The sequence below is a fragment of the Solanum lycopersicum genome, chromosome 8 (assembly GCF_036512215.1).
Source record: "Solanum lycopersicum chromosome 8, SLM_r2.1".
Lineage (NCBI taxonomy): Eukaryota > Viridiplantae > Streptophyta > Magnoliopsida > Solanales > Solanaceae > Solanum > Solanum lycopersicum.
The window spans coordinates 5,426,771-5,445,946 of NC_090807.1; the positions used below are offsets into that span (position 1 = coordinate 5,426,771).

Sequence of the window (19,176 nt, forward strand, 5' to 3'; positions counted from 1 at the left end):
AAGGGGGATGCGTTGTTGGCTGCTTTAACCCCACTTCTGCTCAACATCGATCCTCTCACATACTTCCTCAAGCAGCGGAAGACTCAATGCCCAAGCAGTTACACGTTGTTGATTTCAGACTCCTCTGGTAGAACCAACAACCATTCAGTGAATTGTATATATATATATATATATAATTCCCCTAGTAACGAATCATAATTAAAAAACTATAGATATGAAGTATTATTTAACTATTTTTGAGTGGCTGTATGTAAAAATTTCCGAAAAGTAAACTTATATTCCACGAAAAAATGAGTCAAAAGTGCCCATGACTTGAGGCCATGACATTGGGCCTTAATTATCTCTTCCCTTTATGAATTGGGCTTGTCATTCGGAGCTCTACTTTGGCTCCCAATGGCGACTAAATTCCCATTTTTCTAGGGTTTCTGATTCTCCGCAGAATCGCCGAGAGATAGAAGAAGAATGAAGACTATACTCTCATCGGAGACAATGGATATCCCTGACGGGATAACTATCAAGGTAAAAGCAAAGCAAATTGAAGTTGAAGGACCTAGAGGAAAGCTGACTCGCAATTTCAAGCACTTGAACCTTGATTTTCAGCTCATAAAGGATGAAGAAACCGGTAAGAAAAAGCTCAAAATTGATGCTTGGTTTGGATCTCGGAAGACTACTGCTGCTATTCGAACTGCACTTAGTCACGTTGAGAATCTCATCACTGGTGTTACTAAAGGATACCGTTACAAAATGCGTTTTGTGTATGCACATTTTCCTATCAATGCTTCAATCTCCGGTGGGAACAAGTCTATTGAGATTAGGAACTTTCTCGGCGAGAAAAAGGTACCCTTTATTACTGTTTCTTAAAAGAAAATTGTGTTTTATTTGCTATTGCTTTGTATACCATTGTCTCCGTTTCGATTTGTTTGGCCTATTTTGACTTAGATAGAACTTTTGAATCTTGTTAGTCTTGAATTAAGTATATGTTAAATGTACCACCTTTTAATAGTATGGTCTTAGACATGTCAAACAAATCGAGACGGAGTGATTATTGTTTCTGTGGTGCATTTTCAGGGGATTTGCATATAAAGTTGATGTATTTTAGTGTTAATATCTCTATTGCCTATGTGGAGTAAATTCCTAGAGCAAAATGGAAATTCCGTTAAAATACGACTTTGTTGCTTTTCGAAATAAAAGAGGACTTTTTACAGCTTAGTTATCCTCAACTGTATGTTAAATTATCAATTGGCTTGTTTTCCAATTGAGAGGTCTGAGAAATTAGTCTTAGGTTGGTAGATATTAAAACTTAGGTGTATTTTGGATGTTATAACAGCTGCATATTGTAGGTGTGATTCATTTTTAAGCGGCCTCTATTAGCACTGAACAATGCTCTTATGAGTCGTCGTCTGGCTGAAATCTGTGTCTTTTAACGTTTAAGTAGGGACGTGCACTTAGACAATGTTATTGTACTATTGTTTGGGTTATTGTTTCTATGAAGTGAAGTAGTTTGTGACTAACTATTCATGCCTCTGCTTTACCTCAAACGTGAGGAACTAGAGGATCTTGATTGAAATACTTGTAGCTAGTAAAGAAGGGAAGTGCAATCAATAGATGAACGTAGGGATGTTTGAGTCTTAATATAATTGAAGATGCTTTAAGCCTCATCTCATAAGGAATGACATTATTATACAAAGCCGCCTTGATGTATTGATGTGCTCTTTTAATTTCTTCTGCTGCTAAGTGTGTATAATATTTTGCTACATTGTTGGAACTAAATTGCTTCCTTGAGTCTAGCTTTATCACCATACTATGGGAATCACTTTGCAGTAGTCTATTAACATTTCTTGTTTGAATAATGTTATGGTGCTTAAAATGCTCCATTATATGTGTGTCTGTCACAAAGTTTATCGATGGACAAGAGTCTACCTTTGAGATATTAGTGCAGGTCAGTAAGGAACTAACTTCTTTGCTTTCAGGTAAGGAAAGTCGATATGCTTGATGGGGTTACAGTTGTCCGTTCTGAAAAAGTTAAGGATGAATTGGTATTGGATGGAAATGACATTGAACTTGTTTCTCGTTCTGCTGCACTCATAAACCAAGTAAAACTCCCATATCTTTTTCCCCTCTATATATGTCCATACATACATACATACAGTTCTGCATGTTTACTAAACTCGCTCTCTTTCTTTTGACAGAAATGCCATGTGAAAAACAAAGATATCCGTAAGTTTTTGGATGGTATCTACGTCAGTGAGAAGGGAAGAATAGTTGAAGAAGAGTAAGTGTTAGCAAACTGGTTCTAAGATCATACACCGATTTCGTAAGAACATATTTGAAGTTAAATCAACAATTTTGGTACTAGATGACTACATACCTGTTAAGGATAAGTTTTTTGTTTTGTGTATGGTTCATTAAGAGATGGATGTTTTCTTTAGACATGACTATGGGTAAAACTTAGTGTATGAGGGATTTGTTAAAATGTTTTATCAAAACATTATTTGGTTTGTTACTAATATCAGCATTTACCAATCTATAAAGTGTGTTTTGTGTTGTGAAAATGGCTGGCCAAGTTGTTGGTCCTGAGACTAAACTTAAATAATAAAAACATACCCAATAAACTTTAAATTTATCGATTTACAAGTTTAATTCTTAAAAATGACTGATTTTTAAATTAATTAAAAATACACATTCAACAAATTTTTAAAATAAACTTGACAAAAGCTAAATGAATACCGCCGAATCAGCTATACATTGGCTCCCTTTGGTTACATCAAACATAATTGAGTCTAGGGTGTGCAAACATTGAATCAATCATAAATTGAATCGAAAAAAATGTTATTGGGTTATTTATTTTTTATTGTGTTTATTAAAAAAAATATTGGGTTATTGATTCGGTATCGGCTTGTACTATTGGGTTATTGCGTAAATCGATAATTCAATAAGATGGTAATAATTCAATATTAATAATTTAATATATAATTAGACAATATAACTATATTAAATTATTAGTATTCTTTTAACTTTACACTAGACTGTCTTACTAGTTTTTACTATTTACTCAAAACCTAAAGATTAAAGTACGAGGTTCACAATTGTAGCTATTTGATTTTAGTTTTAGTTTTAGTCCTGTTGGACTATTTTATTTTAGTTTTAGTTTGTTATTATAGGTTGTAGCATTTGCAAGTATGTAAAGATCCGTAATTTGATTAATATAAAAAAAATTCATACTATATTCTGGTGGTAACATGTAATTATAACTTTCGTACTATATGTTCTCTTATTGATATAAGTTCTCATTATCTTTCTTATATTACTATATCAAAGCACTTAGAGAAGTGAGAAGGCATATAACATTTTACAGACATTTTCTTATTGGGTAAATCAAAAATCGAACTGATAATGATAAAAAAACCGATAAAGAATATCTTATTGATTTGTTATTAGGTTAGCATATTTAAAAAACCAAAAATCGATAAAACGCACCGATAATACATAAAGTCGAATCGAACCGAACCGACCGATGCAAAACCCCTAATCGAGTCCATAGTCAAAATTGACCATCTTTTTAAAAAGACTCAATTTTTCTTTTAGCAACTTTCACATATTGCAAACATAAAAATTATATTTGTATGTTATAACTATAGTTTGTATGATTGTGTTCCATAGTAAACTTTAAATTTGATATGGAGCATCAGATTGTATAATTCGTTGCCGCTGTCAATGCTTCAGATTCGTATAATATCATTGTTAGGCCATTTGTATAAATCGTTGGCAGTCTCTCATTTCTATAAATTGTTGGCAGTCTCTCAGTTCAATTTTATGTATTTGTATATCTGCATAATATTTGAATGTGTATACAATGGAATCAAAATAATATTAAATCTCTCTCTCTCTATTTGTATAATTATAAGTGTATAGGACGAAAATATATGTATTTCGTATTTGTATATATAATTTTCTCTCGCTTTATACAAACACATTTTATACATTTGTGTTTGTATAAAAGCAAGAGAGGCGAGGGAGAGACTGACGAAAGTGGCGAGTAAGAAGCCGAGGGAGAGAGGTGAATACAACTGTTTGCTACGAGTTACAAGTAAATCAAACTGTGGCTATAACATTTAATTTGAATTAATAGTTTATTATATTATACACTTTTCCTTATTTAAAAAAAACCAAAACGGACAATGCGCTCTCGAAGGAGCTTGCATTCTAATTACAACATCGTTAACAACGTAAAATTTAGTACAATCTCATTCCACAATCAACGAGAAGTATATTTCATTTTTCTTTCTTTCTTGCTGCCCAACATATTTTATTTTTTTTAAAAAAAATTGCTATATAATCATGAGTGCATTTTAAGTTTACTTAGTAAAGTAGATGAATATTTTTTAAGGCTGTCAATAGTCTGGGGATAAAAATAACAATTCACGTTAAGTTCAAAGGTATTTTTAATACCTCTCTCTTAATTTTTTATCATAATTTTCATATATTTGAAAGGTATTTTTAATACCTCTCTCTTAATCTTTTATAATAATTTTCATATATTTGAATTTGTAGGGGAAGAAAAAGAAGGAATAATATAGTTGTGATGGTGAACGTCATCCATGATGGCAGCTCTACTATGTTGTTATTTGAATATTTAAATGTGGATTAACATGCCAAATGATAATTAATTAATTAAATAAAGCTTAAGTGTCGCCTTTGTCGTCGGTTAAACCAATCAAAAGAATATTTTCCATCTCAACTTAATTAACTTTCCACCCAAATCCAAATTTAAGAAAATAAGTTTTTGAAAGAACCAAAGAAAATTACTTTACTAGTGAAAGAATGGAAGGAAAGAACCAATAGTAATTTAAGTTATATACTTCAAAATTGTAAAAAAAATTACACTAACAATATAATTTGAGTAAATATAACAAGTTTTATGTCAACTTAAATGCTATAAAATATTTGTACATTTTCAATACATAGTAAAACTTATGTGTATATATATTTTATATCAACGTAGAAGTCATACTTCCAATACCATGAATTTTTTTCACTTTTTTCGAAGTTCAACTCAAATTGTTTGGCTATAAAATTCTGGAATTCAATTTCAAATTAAATTTCAGAATTTTCAAAAATTTAAAATAAATCACTCTAAATTACTCAAAAAGAAAAAAAAAACTCTAATTTATATTCTTGGTAAATTACACCCTCAATTTTCTAATATTATTTTTATTTTGAAAAAAAAATTACCTTGTACAAAGAAAAATCAACGCCCATTCACAACTTCAAAGTGTGTTTGGTACAAAGGAAAATATTTTAAAAACATGATTTTCAATTTTCTCATGCATAGTTGGCTTAAATGTTTTAGAAAATATTTTCCAAATTAATTTTATTTTAAGGAAAATCCTTGACCTACAATATGTAAGGAAAACATTTTTTAAAACTTTTTTCAACCTCACGCCTCAATTTTCCACCCTAACTTAAGTCTCGGTATCGAATCCTGATACTAATCAAGACTTGACTCTTAATTCTTGATTCGGAACCTAACTCCCAATCTCCATGCGAGACCCAACTCTCAAATTTTGAGTTAGGCCGGGGATAGATTTCGATTTGGGTGTCAAGCTCTGGATTAGGATTGGAGGTCGAATTTCGAATCAGGTATTGAGGTTGGATCTTGATTCAGGTGTTGGGTGGAGTCAAATATGGGGTCGAGAGTTGAGGTTAAATCCTAGGTCAAGGGGTATGTTCGGGTCTCGGATCGATCTTCTGTATCAGGCGTCGAGTATTAGGGTTAGATCCTAGTTCGGAAGTCGATATTGAATCGAGAGTCGGGATTGGATCCTGATTTAGGTTTCGGGTCTTGCATCGAGGTTGGGTATCAGAAGTCAGATTATGTTGTCGTATCCCGATTTGGGTGTCGAGTGTAGGAGCCAAGTCTTGAGTCGGGTATCAGGATCGAGACTTGAATCAATCATGAGGATCGAAAGTCGGTGTTGGTATCAGGGTGATACAATTGGATGTTGGATCCCGATTCGGGAGTTGGGATCATGTCTCAAATCGGGTGTCGAGGTCAAATTCTAAATCTCAATTTTGTCATCGAAGTCATGTCCTAGTTCGTATCGAATACGTTATCAAGATTATTTTCGTGTGAAATGTTATTTTCCTAAAAAGTATTTTCTACTCTCTAACAAAAAATAAGAGATATTTTCTTACTCACCAACCAAACGTGAATATAAGATAGAAACCAATTTGTTTTCTACTAAAACATTTTCTAGGAATATATTTTCGAATGGTACCAAACACACAACTCAGGTTTTATTGCTAGGGAATTACTCCTTCATCTCAAAGTACTTGTACTTTTTATTTATATGCTGTTAAGAAAATACTAGTTGTTCACCTTATTAAAAATAATTATCGTAAAGTACTTGTCAATTTACAAAATTAAGAGAGAATTAATTTTTTTCTTGTTGGTCTTACAATTAATATTTATTTTTTTTGAAAATGTGAACAAGTTTATCTTTAAAACTAAGTAATTCCTTCTTATTTATTTTCTCTTATGGTACATGTACAGCAGAAAGTAGACAATATAATTAATATAAAACGGTGAAAGTACTATTACTGATAAGTGGAAAAAATAATTAATTTTGTTTGGAAAATTTAAAATGATAAATTATTTATGATATTTCCACTGATATTAATGATCATTATACTAAAAATAGTTATCACATGCTAGTAATTGTCTATCTTACTAAATTAAAAAAGCATTAATTAACTTTTTCTTTTGTATTACCTCTCCAATTAATTATTTTTAAAAGTGTACTCATAAAAAATTTCCACGAAGTGTTTCAAAGGGTAAATTAGTAAAATTATCTTTATGTTTATGATTTCTTTAACACAATACAAAAAGAAAAGTTATCATCTAATATGAGATAAGAAATAATTATTTTTAAAATCACAATAGGTAATTTGAGACTAAGAGACAGGTGCGGAGCCAACATAATGCCACGAGGTTCATCTGAACCTCCTTTAGTAGAAAATATTTATATTTATATATGATTAAAATTAGTTTTTACGAATATATAATATTTGCCAAATCCCTTTTTACTAATTCATATATTTACTTATTTAAATTTTAAAACCCTTATTAAAAATCTTAACTCCGTTATCACCGAGGGAGTAGCATTGCTAATTAAATATGTCTTCTTATTTAAAGATGTAGCTAATTAATGACTAAAGCATTGGCAACTCACATGTTGATGTTTTACTCAAACCAATGCATTTCTTGGCGTTCTTCATGGATCTTACATAAATCATTAATCTTAATCTCGTGAGCTTTCTTCTAATTTTGAAAAATTATTTTATGTCACATTAATTAGCTACATCTACACATCTCCCAAGGATTCATCTAACAAATAATTTGAAATTAATTTATTTCACATTAGTACGCAACAATACGGTTGACATTTGAATCATTATTACCTTTATTGTTTTGTTCCTATAAGATTCAAATTAAAAATTACAAACTATTTTCTCCGTTTCTATTTACTTGTTCATATTTTTTTCTTATAGATATATCTATTTTTCGTCCATTTTAAAAATAAAAAAAAGGATAAAATTTTATTTTTATTATACCCTCATTTAAACTTCTTAAAAATTTCATAGTTTTAATTCATTCTTTTTGGACCATATTTAATAAAGGTAAGATTATAACTTTACTATGTTATATTGTTATTTTAATATGTGTGCCTTTTATAAAATGGACAACTAAAATAGGGACAGAAGGAGTACTTCCTCCGTATCATATTAATTGTCTATTTTTTTTTCTTTACACGCCTTTTAAAATTCATAAATAAATAGGATAGTTTTACTAAGTTACCTCTTAAGAAACTTTTTTAGAATTTTACACTTACTAAAGAGAACGTTAAAAATCGACGAGCAATTTCAACTTTTTGTTTGCCTAAAATTGAGTCGAAATCAACAAACTCGACTATATCGAAAAAGGATCCTTGATAATAACCAAGGAACGTTAAACTGCTATGAGTTTACAAACTTGTTTACACTTTAAAAAAGAATTAATTTTAAAGATAAAATTAATTCTGTTTTGCTTTTATAAGTTAATGAATAGTTTGAGACAACTGTTTTTAGTAACGTAAACAACATAATATATGATATGGAGGGATTATATATTCTTTATAAATATACACATTATTAATCTTCATTCTTATAATAACAACCTTAAACTCCTCACATTACTCCAAAACAACATGTCCAACTTCAAATCAATTGTATCATTACAATTTTTCTTTCTCTCTTCAATTTCACTCTTCTTGATTATACCTTATTGTTTAGCTTACAATGTGGTTAATTTTGGTGCTAAAGGAGATGGAAAGACAGACTCAACCGCGCCATTTCTTCGCGCTTGGATGTCTGCATGCAGCTCAACTAGTCCATCTAACGTGTACGTTCCTAAGGGAACGTACCTTATAAGGCCAGTGACATTCACTGGCCCTTGCCGGAGCAGAATTGAGTTCCGTAATGACGGAACAATTGTTGCTCCGGTTGATTATAATGTCATTGGAGGTTCAAATTTTTGGATTTTGTTTTATAAAGTTAGTAGACTTTCAATTTATGGTGGAACAATTGATGCTAAAGGACATAGTTTTTGGTCATGTAGAAGATCTGGACATTCTTGTCCTCCTGGAGCTAGGGTAAGTAATTATATTTTTAATCAACTTATATGTAACATAATATATACTCCCTCCGTTTTAAAAAGGATGACTTAGTTTGACTTGAAACGGAGTTTAAAAAAATAAAGAAGAATTTTTGATCTTGTGGTTCTAATTTAAAGTTATGTCAAATGTACTAAAATATCCTTTAATCTTGTGGTTTTAAACATGACAAATGGAAAGTTAAAGTTAAAGTGTTGCCAAAAAAGAAAAGGGGTCATTCTTTTTTAAACAGATTAAAAAGGAAATATGAACATTCTTTTTGAAACGGAGGAAATATATATACATATAATTGTTTACTACTGAAAATAGAGGTTTGTGCTAATTAGCTCACTGAAAAACCACATGATAGGAAACATATTCGTTTTGAAATACTTGGAACATTCCAAATTTTTTCGTACGAAAGCATTACTATTTTTTTGTTTTCTCACCAATTCAATTAAAATATCAGTCACTAAAAGTTTTTTCAGAGGAAAAACAATAATTTTTACGTAATTATATCCTTTTAAATAATATTTCAGTATAAAATAAAAAAATTATCTGAACAAATGACGTTATTATAATATTGTTCAACTATCTTGTTTCACTACTTGGTTATAATTTTTTTTGTTTGAATGCAGTCAATTACATTATTATGGTGTGATAATGTAGTGGTAAGTGGATTAAAATCATTAAATAGTCAGATAATGAATATGGCAATTGATTATAGTAGCCATGTAAGAGTTGAGAAAATAAGAATAAGATCTCCCGGTGGAAGTCCAAATACTGATGGAATTCATATAGAAAATTCAAGAGATGTTACAATCACAGATAGCATTATTCAAACTGGGGATGATTGTATATCTATTGGCACTGGTTCTATGAATATGTGGATTCAAAAGATTGGTTGTGGCCCTGGACATGGCATAAGGTAAATTATTATTTCGAGACGTATTTAGAATTTTAAGTTATTTTGATTCATGAATTGAAAAGAAATTGCAGTTTCTCGGTTTTAATTTATAATGTGATGTAGTTTAATTTGATATTGGAGTTTAAGAATTAAAAAAAACTTTTGAAATTTGAGGCCTGAAATAAATTTTATATGTATGTGCGGCTATAAATAATTTCATTAAAGATAAAATGAATATTTTATATTTAAATTGTTACTAAATATAGAAATGTGTTTTTATTTAAACTGTTAAAAGAAAAATGAGTCAATTTTTTTTATTGAACCAATAAGAAAAGAAAAATTAGTAAGATATATTTGGATTGAATTGTTAAGAAAAAAAAAGTAATGTTTTTCTATCGTGTAATCTAAAAAGTTTTTCACTATTTTAGTGAGAATCTGTTAATCTAATTTTCAGTAAGATGTTTTGGTAAAAAAATTATATTCTAATTGACGGTAGGAAAAAGTATTGTTTTTGTACATATAAAAAGTAATGTTTTTGTAAGTGTAAATTTAGAAGTTTTTCATTATTTCAATGAGAATCTGTTTCCTTCTGTACATGTTTCAGTTTGATGTTTTAGAGAATTTTTTTGGTTTAAAATTTAAATCAGATAAAAAACAAATTTGACAAATATTTATTCATTAATTCTAATTCTAAATAGAATATAGAAGTTTATTAGTTAATGAAAAAAATCTTTTTTATTTTTGTTTAAAACAATACATTTTCATCCATCTATTTTATAATGCAAGTTTGACAACTTTTGAAACTAAAAACATTTTTCCGAAATATTAATGTAATAGAAAAATAAATTACAATTACAAATAAAATATGAAAAAATATTATTTTATTGATAAAAACATGTAGGTACAGATCTGTTCCTCCATTGATTCAACTTTCATAATCGTTAGTGACATATTTTCTGAATTAGGACGATTGATTTTGATCTCTCCATAAATATTTTATAAATTTGTGAAATTTTTGAGATTTTTTTTCAAGGGAATATATTACCCTTTATATAGACATGAACTAGAGTATACAATTGAATAGCCTCCAAGAATCATAATTGAAATTGAACACACTTTGTAGACTCTCAACTCAAATGAAGCAGTTTTATAAAGTTTCACAAAATTTCAATTTATTTCTGATACCGTAAATATCATATTTTTATGTCCAAACACCAACTAGGTATTTTGTGATATATATTGCAGCATAGGAAGTTTGGCTAATAGCCTAAATGAAGCAGGAGTACAGAATATAACAGTGGCAAATTCAGTATTCACAAAGACACAAAATGGTGTGAGGGTAAAGTCATGGGCAAGGCCAAGTAATAGCTATGCTAAAAATGTCATATTCAGAAATCTTGTTATGAGGAATGTTGGCTACCCTATTCTCATTGATCAAAACTATTGCCCTGATAAGAATTGTCCTCACCAGGTATTATTTTTTTTACATTATCGATGTATATATATACGTTAATAAGTTGATTGTTTGATATGACATAAGTCATTTTAAAAGAAAATATATTTTCAGTGTTTTGATTGAATTTTTTGATATATATATATATATATATATATATATATATATATATGATATACCATTTTTTATATACAATTACAAACAAAAGGAATACTATATTATACATATATGATATACCATTTTTTATCTCAAATAAAGTGGAACTCATTTTGTTTAATCTAAGAAAATTAAATGATTGTGTTAAAATTTTAAAAAGTGCATAAATTTTACTAATTTATAAGAGTTGACTTCAATTCTTTTATAAAATTTTATAATTAAATTAGAAAAGACTTTAGAAACTTATTTTTTTTTTAGAAAAAATAATTGTTTTGATCTTTTACTAAATTTTGAACATATTTATGCAGAATTCAGGAGTGAAGGTAAGTCAAGTAACATACAAGAATATAAAGGGGACATCATCAACACAAGAAGCTATAAAATTAGATTGCAGCCAAACAAATCCGTGTAGTGGTATTACATTGCAAGATATAAAGCTCACTTTTGTGGATCCTCGTTTGAAAAGACAAGCCTTAACATATTGTAAAAATGCACAAGGCACACATCGCGGGACGATCCTTCCTCGGAGTTGTTTCTAAAAACATCATATAATATGGATCAGATCGAAGGAGTAATGACTAATTATGATGATATGATAGAAACAACATCATATAATATGGTCCAGATCGATGGAGTAATGACTAATTATGATGATATGATACATGATACGTGTTGTGTGTATATATTTTCGACTTTTCAACCAATTGAAAAGAAAATATAGGAAAAGAAGCTCATTTCTCGTGAGGTCTCTTATTTTTCAGTCTTGTTGGTTAGTTTGAAATAAAGATATAATTGTGACTAACGATTTTTACGTGATTGTGGTAACAATTTAGTCGGGCAAAATTGTGCCTCTTTTGTTATAAGATAATGGTTTAATAACTTTAGTGATACTTATAAAGTAAGTTGAATTATATACTTATTCATTACCTCAAATATTTTTAGGAAAATTACGATAATATAGCTATAGTTTGAATTAATTACGGCTCGCAGCTTAATTTTACCTTATCTTACGTCAATTGTTCTCTTTTATACATATACATAAACAAATTATACACATATGTATACAATTATGTGACATGTATAGAAATACAATTAGCCTCTCCACTCACTGAACTTTCTCACTCGCCTCTCTCCTCTCTCTCTCTCTCTCTCCCAATTTTGCTCACCTCTCTCCTATCTCTCCCATTCTCTTTTTCCAAATATACAAATACATATGTGTGTCCGTGTATATATATATAATTATCTATAGATATACATATACAATTCACCTCACTCCACTCTCTGCCCTCTCTCGCTCACATCTCTCCTCCCTCTCTCCATTTCGCTCGCCAGATGTATAAATACATGTGTATACTTGTTACATATATACAATTATTTGGCAGGTATACATATATAATTCGACATATATACATATATTATCTTAATTAGCAAACTATTGCTAGGAAATATAATTAAACTATTTTTGAGCGACTATACGTGAAAGTTCCCAAAACATTTTAGTGATAATTTTGTATAATAAAATAGAAGTTGGATGATTATCAATCAAATTAGAGTCTTTTTTGCTTCTATATTATCAATTTTATTGACCTCGTTGAGAGTTGGTGTACACGTTAGGTGTTTAGCAATCACTATTCACTAGCTTACATTGTTTTTGATTACTATTAAAAAATTATTGTTTTTTTACGAAAAGTTATATTGAAAAATGTTTAAAGGTATTTTTACAAAAAATTTAATTGGATCAATGAAAAAAGAAAAAATAATAATATTTTCATAAAAAAATATTAGGAAGTGAATAGAAGATTATTTTTTAGGGGAGACCATTTTTGCTATTATTTTATATTTTTTATTATTACTAATTCTATCAGATGTATTTTAATTGATCAAATTATATAAAAGTATCAAGCCTCTTTCAGAATACTTTTCCTTTTAGTATAATTTATCATCATTCCAGATAAATTTATTTTGTTAACTTTCGCGTATATACAACACTTGATTATTTTAGTATCAATTAATTTTTAAATTTCAACTATTATATTCGAATGTTATTTCCTTACAAAGAAATTGACGGAAATTAATGGTTACATAGAAGAATTAGAAAAACTCAAAACACCAAACTGTAAATCCAAATTAGAGTAAAAAATATATAAATTTCCACATTAAACAATATTGGAAATTGTAATAAATAATAAAAGAAAAAACTACAAAGTTTACTTATAGAAAAATAATATTTTAAAACATTGAATTAAATAATTCAAATCTTAAATTAATAAATGATAATATTTACTACCGTTTAACATCCAAGATAAGATATTGCAATCACATAGCTAACATCTTGTTAACTGTAATTAATCTTTAGTTTTAAAAATAAAAAATTTCAATGTGAAGTCAATAAATATAAACCTAAGAACAAAACAAATAAAAAAAGAAGTAGAGAAATGATTTAGGTTTAAAAACAAGATTATGAAAGAAGATAAAGGGGGAGGAAGATGACAGAGAGAACAATTCTTTTTTTTTTAATCGAAGACGATAGAGGCAACAATTTTTTTTTTTTTTACTAAATACTCATTACATATACTGATTTTGATACTTGAAAATTTAAACAATTAAAAAAGACTAGTAAAATTAAATGACAATATACCTTTTTGGCACGATCTGACGCAATTTTACTTTTTCGAGTTAAGATTGTAATTTCACTGGGATAAGAAGGGTGATAGAGTAAGAGCCTGTTTGGCTCGGCTTAAAAGCTGGTCAAACTGACTTAAAAGTTGGTTTTTGACTTATTTAGTTGTTTGGCAATATTCAAAACAGCTTATTTTAAGTTAAAAAAACTTATTTTAAGCCAAAAGTTAAAAGCTGGGGTAGGAGTGCTTTTTTATTTTTAGTTTATAAGTTGTTTTAAGTTGACCACATTTTTATCTTTTTGTGCTTAATATTTTTATACAATCTCCAAATTACCCATATAACCCTAACATTTCTTTCTTCCATTCATCTCTTTTCACGTTTGACATAACAACTTCAGCACTTTTATCCAAACGCATAACTGCTTATTTTTAAAATAAGTTTCAGCACTTTTAAAAGTACTTTTTTAAAGCTACTTTTATTAAGCCCATCCAAACGGGCCCTAATACATTTTTTCTTGCATCCAAAATACCCTCTAAAAATAAAACCACTAAAAGAAAAGTCTTATATCACTAGATGATTTCAAAAAATTACGCTGTACAAGAATTTTTTTCCTTCCCAATAAAACTTAATGCCAAAAAATATTTATTTATATTCACTTCAATACTGTATTAACTCTCTTTCCCCATCTTTTTCTTATTATTTTAATCTTGTTTATTCTTTTTTATTCTTCTTACTTTTGGGAGGGGGAGGGGGAGGAGTAGGGGGAGAGTATATTCATTAAATTTAAAAATATTCTTTAAAGTAATATTTTTTTTAATTTATTGATAAATTAATACCTCTACAAAATAATAATAAAATTTTACAATTTCGATAATTATGTGTCACGTTCAGTATAACATTACTAATTTTCATGAAATTCAAAACATTTAATTGGGGAGAGGAGGGGGGGAGGGGAGGGTAAGGTATATTCATTAAATTTTAAAAACATTCTTTAAAGTAATATTTATTAATTTATTGATTAATTAATACCTTTACAAAATAATAATAATAAAATTTTACAATTTCAATAATTATATTCCACGTTAAGAATAACACTACTAATTAATTTTCACGTAATTCAAAACATTTAATGAATCCATTAATTTTTGGTTATTTTTTTTTAGAATATTTTCTGAAGATTATTAATTATAGGAATAAAGTGAGAATGGAAAAAGTATTGAATTGTGTCGTGAAAGAAATTTCAGAGCAAATTCCTTAGCTAATCATTCATGTTTGAAAATTTGTATTGTAATTACTTTTATTTATTTTAGGACCAAAATATTATCGAGCTATTCTTATTTTCCTCAAGATGTTGTGACACCTCTCTAAGGCCACCATTCATATTTATTTATTTATTTATTTTCTCCTTAATTTTTGAAATTTTTCTTTATTTTCCCCTATTTTCTCAATTAAAATAGAATAATTAAATGTTATTAAGAAAGGAGAATGTATAATTGGAATTTGGAGTGACTTCTCAACTCTATTAATAAATATAATAATTAATATAGTAACTTATACACAATAATTAGTTTGATTGTATAAAAAAATTAATTTCATTAATTTTTTTATTTAAATTTTGACATTTTTCTTAATTTTTTTTATATTTGTATAATTTATGAGAAAATCTAAAACTGTTTTTTGATATTCATTTAAACAACTAAAGGTTTATATCCATTTTCATGAAATAGTTTTCACGTAACTTTAGACATTAAACATTATTTTCTCTCTTCTTTATTTGATTTTTATTCCTCCTTTATTTGTGTCACGGTCCAAAAATGGACGTGATGACATTTGTCTTATCCCACCCACCAAGACAAGTCAGCCTAAAACACAACTATTGAAATAAAATCTGAAATCTTTATAATAAACTCTAAATTATCCCCAGAATCTGGTTGTCACGTGTATAAGCCTATAAAGTATTACGATTTAATTTAAAGAAAATATAAGTCTCATATGACATTGTTTCTAGAGTAGGACAAAATCATAAACAGGAGTATGAAGGTCTGCTGAGATGACAAACAATTACCTCACAAATCTCCAAGAAGCCTTGGATTATAAGAGAATATATCACAAAGGTCCGGGCTAGTAACCTACAAAAAGATTGTAGAAGCAAGGGGTGAGTACCAAACCACACGTTACTCAACAAGCGAACCTCTAAACACAAGTTAAGGGGACGAAATACGGGTACTCCTACCACCCCAACCGAACCTCCACAACGCATAAAAATCAGCCCACCCTAAAAACTCACAACTTACATAGCGCATAGCTCAACAACAACACTTTGACAAATTACATACCCTCAACAACAACACTTCAACAAATTACATCTCCTCAACAACAACATTTCAACAAATTACATATCCTCAACAACAACACTTCAACAAATGACATATCCTCAACAACAAGTTCAGTATTGATACGCTCAAACTTACTTCTCAAATAAGAAGTAAAGCGGTCGTGTCAAGTAAATAACCCAACTAGTGAGGTTGGGATCGTTCCCACGAGGAAAATAGTTTAGACTTAACTTCAATCTATTATTACTATTGTTCAGTCAATTACTTCCTTGGAAAGCAAAAATGATAAAAAGGGGGGTTTTCTATTTCTAAATAAATGAAAATAACTAGCGAAGTTGAAAGAGACACTTAACATCTTCAAATGTTGGAGTTTAATCAATTAATGAAAGTAACTAGGGTTTACGTGTTCCCCACAGGTTCATAACTTGATAAGTCTAACTATAACAATTCTTTCCTAGTATCTTGCATGCAAAGTGATAAGTTATGTATTTCTAAATCCTTGGTCCGACATCTAGAAAATTTCACTCCGCACCTTGGTCCGGCTACGTGTGTTGCTATACTAACCCTTATCTTTACCTCATATTAAGCATCGTATTCGATATTTGACTAAGTTATTACCTCGTACCAATCAATACTAGCCTATTAGATAGTATACACTAAATCTATGTTGATAATTCTTTTCATATTATCTACCTCCTTGGTCCGGCAAGTAGCATTAAAGCGAGTTCTAACGTTGGCTATCCGTTAAAAAGACTTCTAAGTGAAAGAATTATCAATACATGCAAGACACTATTCTAGAATTGTTATTTTAGTTAGTTTTTACCTCATTATTTGCCTATGGTTCCCACAACCCTAGTTATGGAGTTTAGTTACCCATAATCATAATCACAATATTCAAATATATGGTATAAGAATTCATGTACTTACTTCAATGAGAAAGAGTAAAATCCGAAAGTTCGCTTGATTTATCAACAAAATTCACCAACAATCAATTACTGAAATTAATTGAAGAACAAAGAGTCTAACAAAGAGTCTAAAAATTATCAAGGGTCTAACAATAATCAAGGGCCTAACAAAATAACCCAGAGTCTAACCTCAAAAACGAGGTTTTTTGAACTATTTATAAAAAAATAAAAACCTAATTACATAAGGACTCTATTTGCTGGAAATCTGTCAAAACGCGACTGGATCGACGGACATCATGACGGACCGTCGTGGTCACATTTGTCTAACCCAAATACCTAGTAAACTAGCAATGCTAAAGCACATATTTCTAGGGTTTTAACACAACAATTTCGAGGATTTTTTTAACCTAGGTAAGACAAAATTTGATAAAGAATGAACATATCAAGAAGAACTAGGCTACTACTAATTGATAAACAAAAATGCAATATAAATGAGTAGAAATTAGAGACACATACCTGAGAATTTGAGAAAAACAAGAGGGAAAGGTACTTGGTGATCAAGTAGACACTCACAGCAGCAACTCCGACTAGTAGATGATGAATTTTGAGGAATTTGGAGAATTTAGGGAAAATGATCGGTTGTAAGAGAGCTTTGAAAGTTGAAAAGGGAGGGAAATGGGAGAAAGAGTGAAAGAATGGGGTGAAAAAGGGGTGGGGTTTTTAAATGATGAATTTTTAAAACCCCCCAGCCGGGTCGGGTACGCTTCATTAAGGATGCGACGATTCTCGACGACGGTCTGTCTCGGTTGTGATGGTGCGTCGTTGGTTCTGTCGCGTGTGCCCTAGTTTGAAAATAACAGAAAGACGTACCTAGCATGACGGATTCATGCGACGGTCCGTCGCAGGAGCAACGGTCCGTCGCAGGAGCAACGGTCCGTCGCAGGAGCAACGGTCCGTCGCAGGAGCAACGGTCCGTCGCAGGAGCAACGGTCCGTCGCAGGAGCAACGGTCCGTCGCTGTATCCGTCAGTGACTGTTGCAGAGAAATTTTTCTGTAGAATTTCCTAGTGATGTGCCTGCAACTTTAAAACCCATTAGTAGAAAATGCTACCATTACTAGAAAGAAAAAAAACTACAAGTATTGGGTTGCCTCCCAACAAGCGCCTGATTTAACGTCGCGGCACGACTGAGGACACTTGATTACTCAATCTTCATCAAGATGGTATGCCTCTATCATTTCATTCACCGATGCAGTATGCCCAAAATAGAGTTTTATTCGTTCTCTATTCACTTTAAACCGCACTCCCTCCTTGGTTTTTAACTCAACTGCTCCATGAGGGAATACTTGGGTAATCAAGTAAGGGCCAGTTCGTTTGGAATTGAGCTTGCTCTGAAGACAAGGCAACCCAGAACTGTCTAAAAGCACCAAATCCCTAACCATAAACTCTTGTTTTGCACTTTTTTGTTCATGCTCCTTCTTCATCTTTTGTTTGTGCGATATGGAGGATACCGGAGCTCACCACTCTGCCTCATGGTCCTACAAATGTTGAAGGTCGCTTCTTCATTGTTCAATCGAAATTTCATCTAAACATATCAACTAAGGCTCAACCTGTAGCAAGGAATGACCTCCCAAGAATAATAGACACTTCAAAATCGACTTCACAATCAAGAATAACAAAATCTGCCGGAAATATGAATGACTCCATTTTTACTAGCACATCATGGAGTATCCTTATAGGCCTTTTCACTATTCGATTAGCCATCAGTAGCCGCATCGCAGTGGGTTTTGGATCACCCAAACCCAACTTCTTGTAAATCGATAGGGGCATGAGATTTATGCTTGCCCCCAAATCACATAATGCTTTCGCAAAATGTAATGACGCGATTGTACAAGGAATAGTGAACGCACCCGGATCTTATTTCTTTTGTACGAGAGATCTTGTAGCAATAGTACTATAATGCTTCATTCTATCATCATCCTCGAAAGTGACCGATCTTTTCTTTGTAACCAGATCTTTCATAAACTTGGCATAACCGGGCATTTGTTCTAGAGCTTCTACCAAAGGGACATTGATAGAAAGCTGCTTCAGCATTGTTATAAAACACCGATA

General features: G+C 30.2%; 2 protein-coding genes across 2 annotated transcripts; both read left to right on the forward strand.

The window, feature by feature from the left end:
• Positions 1–303: 303 nt before the first annotated feature.
• LOC101257196 (large ribosomal subunit protein uL6z/uL6y) lies at positions 304–2,552 on the forward strand. The gene is made up of 3 exons (XM_004244725.5): positions 304–837; positions 1,971–2,093; positions 2,190–2,552. Exons 1-3 carry the CDS (start codon positions 463–465, stop codon positions 2,274–2,276), a joined length of 585 nt encoding a protein of 194 aa, XP_004244773.1. The 5' UTR covers positions 304–462; the 3' UTR covers positions 2,277–2,552.
• A 5,621-nt stretch (positions 2,553–8,173) lies between these two features.
• Positions 8,174–12,085, forward strand: LOC101249943 (polygalacturonase-like). The gene is made up of 4 exons (XM_004244778.5): positions 8,174–8,690; positions 9,329–9,618; positions 10,843–11,068; positions 11,515–12,085. The coding sequence occupies exons 1-4, from the start codon at positions 8,247–8,249 to the stop codon at positions 11,743–11,745; spliced, it is 1,191 nt and encodes a 396-aa protein (XP_004244826.1). The 5' UTR covers positions 8,174–8,246; the 3' UTR covers positions 11,746–12,085.
• Positions 12,086–19,176: the final 7,091 nt, after the last annotated feature.

Excerpts from the sequence above, each read along its gene's own strand:
- LOC101249943 (XM_004244778.5), top strand. The coding sequence starts at position 8,247 with ATGTCCAACTTCAAATCAATTGTATCATTACAATTTTTCTTTCTCTCT. Across the intron at positions 9,619-10,842 it reads GGCCCTGGACATGGCATAAG|CATAGGAAGTTTGGCTAATA; the intron begins GTAAATTATTAT and ends TATATATTGCAG. Across the intron at positions 11,069-11,514 it reads ATAAGAATTGTCCTCACCAG|AATTCAGGAGTGAAGGTAAG; the intron begins GTATTATTTTTT and ends ATATTTATGCAG.
- LOC101257196 (XM_004244725.5), top strand. The coding sequence starts at position 463 with ATGAAGACTATACTCTCATCGGAGACAATGGATATCCCTGACGGGATA. Across the intron at positions 838-1,970 it reads ACTTTCTCGGCGAGAAAAAG|GTAAGGAAAGTCGATATGCT; the intron begins GTACCCTTTATT and ends CTTTGCTTTCAG. Across the intron at positions 2,094-2,189 it reads CTGCTGCACTCATAAACCAA|AAATGCCATGTGAAAAACAA; the intron begins GTAAAACTCCCA and ends TTCTTTTGACAG.